General features: G+C 31.7%; 1 protein-coding gene across 1 annotated transcript; it reads right to left on the bottom strand.

Moving 5' to 3' along the window:
- Positions 1 to 2987: 2987 nt before the first annotated feature.
- Positions 2988 to 12059, bottom strand: LOC129869860 (uncharacterized). The gene is made up of 2 exons (XM_055944447.1): positions 11964 to 12059; positions 2988 to 3404 (listed from the first exon to the last, which is right to left on the bottom strand). Exons 1-2 carry the CDS (start codon positions 12057 to 12059, stop codon positions 2988 to 2990), a joined length of 513 nt encoding a protein of 170 aa, XP_055800422.1.

Genomic DNA, 12059 nt, shown 5'->3' with positions numbered 1-12059 from the left:
CAAAGTAATTGTTAATCTTATACTTATAGGAAGCAAAGAAAATCAATATTCCATAATAAATGGAGGATGTATCACCACTACCCAAGAAATCAAATGCTTCTACAACTGTTGAAAAGGTTGTTGCTTTAGATTCATTAATGGTAATGTATCAGAACAACTATGTAATATATTTATTATTAATAACTTTAATATTAACATGATCCATGTCATATAGGATAATGCATCAGATGAATCAAAATCTTTCATGAAAGATGCAAGTGAGGCTCCTGATATGACTGACAAAATTGAAGAAAATATTTAATAGGTTGATGCATATAAATCTAGGCACGATGTATCGATAATCTTCCATACTTTTATCTGATTCATTATCTTTAGTACTGGTTAGTATTCCAATCTATTTACAAAAACTCAAAATATACTACAGTCATTACATTTTTAATTATTCTTATTAAATAGGATTCCACAACTTCAACTTCAATATCGTCCGAAACTCGAGACGTGATAGATGCTCTTATATTCCGACATACATTACCTGCAAATCCATTAACTGTTGTTAGTCATGAAGAAGCTATTGAGACTGGGTGTCTTCTATGCAATAGCCAACTGCCTATCACTCTTCCATCCAAAGTTATTGTGTTGCGTGATGATTCAAAGACACCTATTCCACGAAGTAGGATGCTTTCGAAGATCTTACAATCACCATACCTAATAAAATTTGGGTTAATTAAAAAGGATAAGGAGAAGATGTCGACTGCAATTCATCAAAAATACACTTTTGAAGGTTTTGACATCTGCTACGATCCTCAAACCAAGATAATCACTGACTATTCTCAATGGATAAAAAGGGACTATTAAAATCACATGCCAACAAGTAAGTATTCTATTAATAAATTCTTAATCAAAATTGTTTTTTATATATTTGTTGTTAATTTACTATAAATTTTCATTTAGAAAATCGAAGGAGGAACTCTATAAAGCAAAGTGCTCTTCATTCGAATTTGAAAAAATGGACTTTGTTATTGAATTTTCTCAGGATAAGAACTTGTTCTATCAGATGTCACAGCCCAACAAATGCTGGAATGATGAGGTTAGTGATAACAATTCTAATTTTTCTCATTCTTCTTGATACAGTAGCAGCCAGTTTCTGATACATCTGTAATCAATGTATCTTATACATAAATAATATGTATCAGATACATTGAATCTAGATGAATCTACAATATGAAAGATATTTTTAAATTCTGAAATATGTTACCAACTATGTATTATTTCATAGAACTAACAGTTGCTTACATTGTGCAGCACATCAATGTAATATTGTACTACCTTTGAAAGAAACTCAAGATACAGTTCGACAATCAGTATAGATATACAACAACAAACTATATATTCAAAACTTACATCAAAATGGTACATGCACAATATTATCATATTCATGCTGAATTTTCTATCTAGAAATACATAGCACGTGTCATTGTATATCTTTTCACGAGAGGTATGTGATGAACATAATCATAGGCTACTCAATCTTCGTTGGTTTTCCATGGAATTTGATAGATGAGGTATACATCCTAGTAAACTATGATAGAGATTTCCATTGGGTGTTGCTGTAATTGTGTTGAGAGATAGGTTGATATGCGTGTATGGTTCATCCTCCAGATCAAAAAGAAGAAATCCTTCCCCAGAAATTCAAAAGTTAGCAGTAATGCTTCCTACCTACCTTCAGGACAGTGAATTTCTTGATTAGATTGAACGTATCGATTGATCACTACTTGATCCGTATAAGGAAAAATTAACCAACAATTTGCTTGAACCACATTACCCTTTTTGGGTTGAATATGTTCAAGGTAATGCCCAACAAGGAAGCGAAACCTTGTGAGTATTTAACATTATGTATATTTAATTTATTAATTTCCTTTTTATTGTGTTAATAGAGTTTAATTATGTGTTGTAGGAATTATGGTATTTTCATGGCTGCTTTCACTGAATATCTTAGTGATGGAATTTCTATCCCATCTACTGGACTACGTGTTGATTTTATCCGTGAAACATACGCCTCTTTTATGGAAATATGAATGATGAAAGCGAAAAAAGGGTTATGTTAGTGAAAATAATGATCCACTAAAGTCTAAGAGTGATTTCACCACTTCTGCTCAAGAAGAAATGGTGGATGTCAAGTAGTCTTTTGGACTTGATAGTAGTAAAATGCAGATGTTGATTTGATAGTAATAGTGAACTTTAGAGTAGTTGTGTTTCAATTAGGTAACATTTTTTGGATAAGTACTATTGTAAAATACTTTGAACTACTGTTTTAATCATTTTCTATGCAATTACTTATCAAATATTGTTGAATTTAGCTATCAGTTGGTCACTTTTTTACTGTTACAGATTATTGATGTTAATTATGATACATAACATCATCTCTTGTATCAGATACATTCTACTGATTTATTATTTTCATGTATCAGCTCCCAATCTTAAATGAATATTGTTTGCTAAATAAGATCATTTACAAGTATCAGTTACATTACCATTAAAACTGTTACATCTTATGTATCAGTCTTCAAAGAAAATTTTGTCATCTATATGCCATTGTTAAACCTTTCTAATATATCTCTTGTATCAGATACATAACAATGATGTATCATCAGCATGTATCATCTATAAATCTTAATTAAATGTATATTACTTTCTAAATAATTTCATTTACCACTTAAGTATCAATTATATTACATTGAACATTGATACATCTTATGTATCAGACTTCAAAAAGTTGTTATCTATATGCCATTGTCAAACAGTCTAATATTTCTCTTGTATCAGATACATACCAATGATGTATCATTGATATGTGTCATCTTAAATATTTTATTTAATGTATTTCATTTGATAATTAAGATCATTTACCATTTAAGTAGCAGATACATTACAATAAAAATAAATCTCAACCATCCATGTATCAGTTATCAATACTCAAATTGAATGTATCAAGTTCTTTTGTTGTGCTCTTCATGTCCACAATGTCCACAACAGTTTGTGCTCATACTTAGCTTCTCACTATAGTTCTTTTTTCTTTCTTTCTTTGATCTTCCCGACATTCTTTTGTATCTTGGTGGCAAGATAATTTTCTCCGTAATTTCTTTCAGAACAGACCAATATTTCTGATCTGGCATTGGAACCATTGGCACTTCATAAGTATTTGCCAATGCCTTTGACTTGTAGTAATCAGAGCAGTAAGGGTGCATGTTTGTAATATTCTTGCTCTTCAAAATTGTGATTATGTGTGGACATGGTATCTCTTCTAGTTGAAACTTATCACAATTGCATATTTTTCTTTCAATATACACAATGTATCTTCTTCCTGAATCATAAACTAAATAACGATATTCAGATGAAGCAACAACCTGTAAAAATTAACACGATAAAACATCACTCAAATTCTATAAAACTATGTATCAATCAGATACAATCTATTAATTAATTGATACATATCTTCATTCTCAAACACTTCGTCGTCTTTACTACTAGGATATCTTTAAATTTTCTATCCAAAGTTTGCTTTGTATAAGAGGTTATTTTTCTGTTTTTGCAGGTTCAAGCACCAAATAACATTCTGGTCTCTTTCAAGAAGTCCAGTATAGGTAGTTGTCGTGCTTCAACAAGACATCCATTGATACATTCTGTGATGTTTGAAGCCATCATTCTCCCCTTGTTGAAAGTTGCATGAACCCTTGACCATTTTTCATACCCAGTATTTTCTAAATACTCTTTCACCCTGTGATCAATTTAATCCACTTATAAGGTCCATCAATATGAGCACCGTCAACAACAACTACAGGTCTGCAGAACTGAAACCACCTCATCAGTGGCCTTAATGCTATGAATAGATCAATACATAAACTCATCGCTTGGTGATTTGTGTATCCTTATGTACAAATTTGGATACACGGTATTTAGCATATGGATGTATGTAGGTATCTGTCTATGCCCAGCAACAGGTTTATCCCTTAACATCTCCAAAGCATGTTCTTTTGCACGTCATGCTTTTTGATATGTAATATCAACCCCATAGGCTATTTTAACATCCTCTATAATATCATTTGGGGTGTGAATTCTCTTATAATTAACCAATTTAGGTGCAGTGAATGCACTAATAAAAGCCACAGTAGCTTGAATTTTGTTAAAAATCTTATCTCTCAAAGGACATGAATGTTCACTATTGAAATATCTCATTTTGAATATATCAGAGTTTTTCTTATGTTTTCATACTCCAACATTTGTCTTCTGAATAACATATTAACACATAACTGTACATTTTTTATAGAAAAGTTATTTAAATGTAACATATACATAAATATTTTGATGTATCATAAATGAAAAAAAATAAAAAAGTATTTTAACAGATATAATTTGAAATGTACATAATGACAGAAAAAGTTATTTAATTGTACTAGATACATAATAATTCTTATGTATCATGAATAAAGATTAAGAAGTATTCTAACAGATATAATTTGAAATGTACATAATAATAGAAAAAGTTATTTAAATGTATCAGATACATAAAATTTTGATGTATCGTGAATAAAATATTAAGAAATATTCTAATAGATATAAATTAAAATGTACATATTGTTTCTTAACCATTGAGATACATTGGTAAGTAATATATGAAGATAAAGATTTTCACTCTTGATCTATAAAATCAATTTAAAATTATATTTATCTGAAAATTCCTTAACACATCTCTTCAATGTATCAAACTCAAATTATATATCTTAAACACTTTGAATTTGTTGTGTATTATATTAAATTAGTCTAAAACACTGTCATATTTGTTCATGGTGCATAATCTTTCAATGTATCATTCACTATATATAATTCATCTAATACCGTATACATAGTAAAATAACTACAATTGCATACCTTTTACTGTCAGATCTTTTAACTCTAAAATTGAATCCATAATCAATTTTTTATTTGTCCATTGCAGCAACTAGTGTTGCTTTATCCTTATACAGTTGTTTCTCCTTCACTTCTACACTGATTGTATTAGTGATGTAGTTTGTTATGTCCAATTCAGGTATATAACACATAGCCGCATTCTCTGATTCAACTAAACTACGATCTTGTGTATCGTTCCTATTTCCTTCGACACAAATAATTGCACCAGAAGTAGCATCGAACGAATGTATTTCACAATTCTTTCTATCTGATGTTGTTATGCACAATGGATACGTTGGAATCCAAGCTCGTTCTTCTTCAACTCTATATACAGCTTCACTTCCATATCATTACGAATAATCATTGGGGATGAATTACCTTGCACGATGTATCATATATCAAAACTTTTTAATGATTCATCGATGCTCACTTCAGCTGCAATAGCTGATTTTAGATTCACGAACGAAATATTGTCTTCAACTACGATTTCATCACTTATGTATCGTTCATAACTAACCTCAAATTGCCAAACTCCAGAATATCTTAGTAAAATTGAGATATTCATCCTGAATATTTCAATGAATTTCAAAAATTGAATTGAAAATTGAAAGAATTCTATATTTGAATTTTTAAACTGATGAAGTTGTTACGCGAAGTTAGGGAGTTAATTACCTGTTTGTATTACGTGATTGCTTGAAGGAAGGGACCTAAAATTGATATACGTTTCTTTTCCTTATATAACTCAATCATATTAATTGTTTCGTATCAACTAGAAATGTATCAAGAAGAGAACTTATGTATCTGAAAGTGAGCAAAAATAAGAGATTTCGGATAATATTGGAATGAGTAGGGGTTGTAATTGGACAAGTTCATTATGGGATTTAGCTAAAATTTACTTTAAAATAAGGTAAGGCTTGAATGGGTTGAGATTGAACCCAATTCGAATTATTTTGAGCCCATCCGATAAAAGTTTGGGCGGATTGGGCGGGTTATCTATATTTAGGCTCATTTTGACACCCCCTAGTCCGTATATACTTTCTATGACTTTTGGCAAGCTATATTGTATAGTCACTGTATATTTTCTATGATTTTGACTTATTTTTATGTAAATAAAACACGCATATATTTATTGTAAATTAATTAGTTTATTGTATATATTTAAAATTGTCCCATTGAATAAATGGCATTGCAAATTCCAACTTGAATTCCTCAATTCAGTTATTTTTGATAACATATTTAGCATGAATCATTTACAAAGATAGACGCAGAAATCCCCAACAAAAAGAAGAGGTGTGGAAGTAAATAATTTATACTAGCGTACTTCAAAGCCATTAATAAATACTGCTAGGCCCTGTCCTGACTGTGTTAGTAGTTACAATTCTAAAGGCGTATGTTGTATGTCCAGTGAGTTAGCCTTGTCGGCATTATTATTTGTTGTTATTGCAGATTGTGGCATCGTCCAGTTAAGGAAAATTGTTCTTCACATACCATTCTTATATTACAAGAAGTTATAAAAGTAGAGTTTGTGACCATCAAAGGATTTGGAATTAATCATTCATATCAGAAGAACTTTCCAAGCTTGTAACAAGACAAGCTGTATGACCAAGGTTCGTTGGAAGCTCTAAAGAAAACTCTTGTAACTCAAAGGGACTAGACTAGGCACGGTGATCTGAACCAGTATAAAAACCTCTGTGTCTATTGTCTATTATTTCCTAACTTTACAATTTGCTATTTCTATTTGTTTATCTAATCCCGGAAAGTCGACTTTCCTGGATCATAAGTCGACTAACTCAGTAACTAACTTACGAAAAGATCCGCCCCCTTGAGTTTCAAAATGTTTTTCAGGAAAATAAGTGACGTTGTTATTTATTTTTTTATGTTCGATATATAAGAAGAATAATATCCTAAAACCATTTATGTATAATCTAGACAAATAATATGGGAGATGAGAGTGGGGATGGTGAGGATGGGGGTTACAAGAATGAAAGTGAATATGAGGTGTGTTAGGGGGTGGGAGGACATAATCAAAGTGAAATGTCACTTGTGGAATTTGTTTTTCATACTTCAACTAAGTAAGTCATTTTCCTCATTTTTAAAAAACTTATTTTCGAGAAAGCACTTTTCAAAAATTTGGACCAATCAAACATAAAAAAAAAAAAAAATAGAAAATATTTTTCTCTCTACTGAACACACCCCAAGTGCCAATTATTACTTTCTTATTGGTATGGTAAAATATGAATTAATTTCATGGTTATGTAATTAGAATATACTTTAAAGGCCAAGTTCAAAAGCTTAACTAGGGATTGACAGACCTACGTGAAGAAAAATGGATGAAAATGAATATCAAAATGGTTCGTATAGAATTGGCAAAATGTAAAATAAGAAATTAAATTTTAAATTAATAATTTATATATATATATATAATATATTTCTTTAAAACATAGACAATTTGAATCAAATTAAGCTATTGAATTCGATGGATCTCGTAGAAATTATACTCTAACATGTAAAGGCAACCCCATCTTACTTTTTAGGTACCACGGTCCCACCAAACCTTGCAAATTTATTGTTTTGATAAAGAAAGATATTTCTCGACAAAGTGGTGTGTGTGTGGTGGTGGGGGGGGGGGGGGGGCGGAGACTGCAAGATAATTCAATTTGAACAAATAAACTTTTTTCCCAAGATAAGCACTATCACTTTTGAGATTCAATGATTGAGAATAGAAATATGAGCTTCATTGATTGGACATCCCTTGTACTCTCTTCAATTTAATTTTCTTTTATAAGAAATAAAAATGAAAGCTACTTTAAACATCACCCCAATTGGTTTTGTTAGAATTTTTTTTTATGAGTATGCCCTTATCCCGTAAGCCTTCCATCGTTGCAAGTTCTTTCCATTCGGTCCAAGCTTTCTTTTGATTACGTCTGCTTCTGATTCTGTTATTCCATTAGCCTTAGTTAGTCGTTTAGTCAAAGTCGTACGTATGCCCCTTTCGAATCGTTCTATCATTCGAAATAGGAACTGGAGAGAAACTGAATATTTTTCTATGGCTTGGACCCTTTTACTCGAGAACTCAAAGGGGGGCTAATTATCTTTAAAATGTATGATTTAATTTAAGTTAAATATAAATATTTTTTGAATTTAGTAATATAATTTTAACCTACCATATCAATTTAATTAGTTATTATTTTGTTAGGTTTTTTATCATAAAAATTGTCTATAATTATCGTATAAATAAATAAATTGTATAAATACTTTTTACAAATATAAGTGTATAAGGTATAAAACCTAAATCATATTTTTAAATATCGTATGGACAATCAAACGTAAATTGACAAAATGGAAAAAGTGAATTAAAAGTGAAAGGGTCCACCATGGTGTACTCAATTTGGCACCATTATTTTGTTTAGTATATTACTTTGGCTAGAGATAATAGTATTTTTTTTCTTTATAGGAATATGATTGTGCATAGACCACTTAAAATTTCTTCATATTTATGAAATTACAATGAATAAGTAGGTGTGAAATTTTAAAAATAGTCAATCAACAACTCCAAATAATTAGCTGTTCAAATCCTGAAAAGATTATGACTTTTAACAAAGATTTGAATACTCAACTACCAATTCTGATCATCATATTTTATTTTAATGTATAGTTAATTAATGGAATTGAAGTATTAGAGATTTGCAGAATAATGATACATACTTCAATGTTTATTCTTGTCAGTATTGACGTTGACCTTTACAATAAATGCTTAATTAATTTTCGAAATAACTGTACATATGGGTCGAAGAGACCCCTCGATGTTTAGATTTCAATATATGATGTCCCAATATAAGCTAAATGGTCAGGTTGATCGACTTTTAGTAAGGTTAAATTAAATGATAATTTAGGCTAAAATAGACAAAGGCGGACGTACGATTTAAAGTTTATGAATTCCGACAATAACTTTAAGCTGATATGCAAAAATTTATAGTTAAATATTTTCTTAAAAAAATAATACGCATACAGAGTTTGGACAAACCCGACAGTGGTTTCGTATTGGAAAAAAAAAGATCGATCATATATAAACTATCTAGTTTACCGAAAAAAAAATAAACAAAGTCAAACCAACCCGAGATTTTATGTATATAATTTTTAAAATATTTTACATATAAACCAACCCGAAATTTTATGTATATAATTTTTAAAATATTTTACATATAAAAAGGTTATTGTAATATAATTTATAAATATTTCATAAGCTTTTTCATAATTTTTATCTTTTAATATATTATTTCAAGTTTAGACTTAAAATTTTAAATGATCCAATATGTTTTATAACTCATAGATACTAGTTATATATAGAGAAATTAGATTATTCATCGGTTGGTATGGTACAGTTTAAAACATTATACTCCTAGTGCTAACCTCAAACCCAACTCTAACCATGATCTAAGACCTAACTCCCGACACTAACCTCGACCTCGACCCATGAGACTTGAACCCTAACCCCAACCCAAACCCGAGACGTGACTCCCGACCTAGACTTGGGACTCATACCTAACTCGAGATCGACTCTCGACCTCCTCTTACTCAATGTCAAGGTCTGGTCTTTGATATTGATCCGGAAAGGGTCAGGTTGGATCCTAATTTAACATTTGTCTCGAGTCATGGCATGAGTAGGTTGTCGAGTTCCCTGTTAAAAGTGGACTTTCGTTTCCATTCTCGTCCTCTTTCTCGTCTTCGTCCTCGTCCTTGTCCTTGCACTCATCCTTTCTTTTGGTCTGGCCCTCATCCTTTGAGGGTACCTATCCCTTACATGTCCATATATCCATTGGTTGCGAAAAATTCATGGACGGAGGGATATTGTGTTGCGAATCGATTGAATTCCATCATGTTAGCTCCCAAATATGGCAACATCTTTCCAATTGACATATCTTGATGGTTCAGCAAGGAGCTAGTACAACATATGAGAAGAAAGTTGATGTCTGCAACTAATTATCCCAGGGACCTGGTCTTTGGTACAGTTTATGCTAAACCAATAAATAATATAAACACACAAATTTATGTGGAAAACCCCCTAATTCTGGGAGGAAAAAACCACGACCTCAAATTCATTAAACTCTTCAAATTTTATGATTACAACTTAATAATCAAAAGAACTACCTCTAGTACCTAGCCACAAACAATTCACTAGAATTGTTTCTATACTCTAAAACTCTCTCAAGAAGTCAAACCCACTTCTTGTCACAAGCCTCATGAACTCACACACTACAACTCAACAAAATAGAAAACAACTAAACCTAAACCTTCACGCTCCGCTTTTCTTGAGTTCTCCTATCACTTGAGAGTAGTTGCTTCTCTATACGTACAATATGTGATTGAAATTGGTCTTGCTCCTATGGTTTTGTAGATGCAATAGGCTGCCATTTCTTTGATAGGAAAGATACAAATTTTTCCTTGTTGAACAATGACGGGTTTAGTTGTCCTTATTTTACTGGAATACTACCTTTTATACAATACTACCATAAATGTAATTTTACCAAAAATAGGTTTTTTCTTATTATCAAAACTTGTTCGACAAGGTTTCTTCGATTTTCCCCTTTTTGATGATGACAAGCATAACTATTTTTTTTTATAAAAGTTCTAATAGCAAAAACACAGTAGTACTCTCATTTCATTTCAAATTATCTGTGACTAAGGACCTCAGCATCACACATTAGAAATCAAAGAATACTTCTCCCTTTTTACATCATTAAAAATTAGAGCAGGTGATGTAAAGTGCTAAAAAATGAAGCATGCAAGAAACATAGCCACAATTAAGAGAGATATTAGCAAGAACCAAAGGAATCCATTAATTCAAGCAAAAAAAAGCAGCGTCAAGAGATAAGGTATCTAAGACCAACAAGATAAGCACATTTTAAGCTAGCTTGTTCCCCAAAACAAAACATGTTCAAAAATTCAATTACAAAAATAAGATATTGTCTATCAAAAGGAAACCAGAAAAGGAGAAATTTCCAATGAATGAAGAGGGAAACTGCATCACAAAGGTTGAGGAGGATCAAGAGGAAAGCTTAGGCTTGGGAAGGAGGTTTACCAGTGACTCTGGATGTTTTCAAAATGTTTGTTCGGCTACTCTATCATCACAGTCTTTAAGGAGTCCACCTAAGCTTGGAAAGCTGCAAGACACTCCCTCATACCAGCATTCTCCTTCTACAGTTGAGCAATCTCCTTGTGAGCAGCCTCTAAGTCCAGTAAGGATTGAGTCATAGGGCTAGAACTCTTCTTTTTTAGGACTAGTGCAGGCAAACATTCAAATTCTTCCAGAGTTGAAAGGGTGATTTTATCATACTTAGTAGCTGCCACCCCTTTGTCCAAAGACACCTTAAAACTCCTAAACACATCAGTCAACAAGAACCCATAAGCCAACCTTTTGGGGCAATCACTCTTCCTATGTGTTTTATCATGAGCACACAGAAATTTATCCTTTCATTTAAGTCCAGTGTATTCATGATCCTCACGTCCCTAAAACTAGCATCATGTCTTCTATCCCCTATAGGTAGTCTCTTTATTCACAATCTCGAATATGAGTTTGTGATTAGGGATATTTCCCCTTTTAAAACCTTCCTAGCTACCCTCTTCTCTTTTTCCTGAGAGAACTTCCTAGTCAGCAAATAGTCCTCATCAGTTTTTCATACATACTCCTTCAAACCCTTAGAAGGAACAATCAAAATCTCCCCCAGCTTGACTAAGTCAAATACAATCTCTACCCCTTTCACCTTACTACTAACCACCACCCCATCAAATATTTTTTAATTAGCATAAAATTCTTTAACTTTCTCTTTATGAAGTAGAGGTTTACTAGTTTTGAACAAATGATCCCACTCCTGGAAGCTAAATCTATCAAGTAATCTTAGAATGTAGGGATTTAGCATTACCTCTTTATCAAGAACTCTCTCTTTCAAGAGATGTTGTGTAGCATAGTATCCCAGTGATCCCAATCTCATGAAAATTTCTTAGTTTTTATTTTTCCCTACCTGAGGAGTGTTCGTTTCTTCTCCTCTATCATCCATTTTTTTGTCCACATGAATAGGTTCTTCATCATCACCAATTTGTTTCTTCCCTCTAGCCAT

The sequence above is a fragment of the Solanum dulcamara genome, chromosome 10 (genome assembly GCF_947179165.1).
Source record: "Solanum dulcamara chromosome 10, daSolDulc1.2, whole genome shotgun sequence".
Lineage (NCBI taxonomy): Eukaryota > Viridiplantae > Streptophyta > Magnoliopsida > Solanales > Solanaceae > Solanum > Solanum dulcamara.
This window is presented reverse-complemented; position numbering and strand designations above follow the sequence as displayed.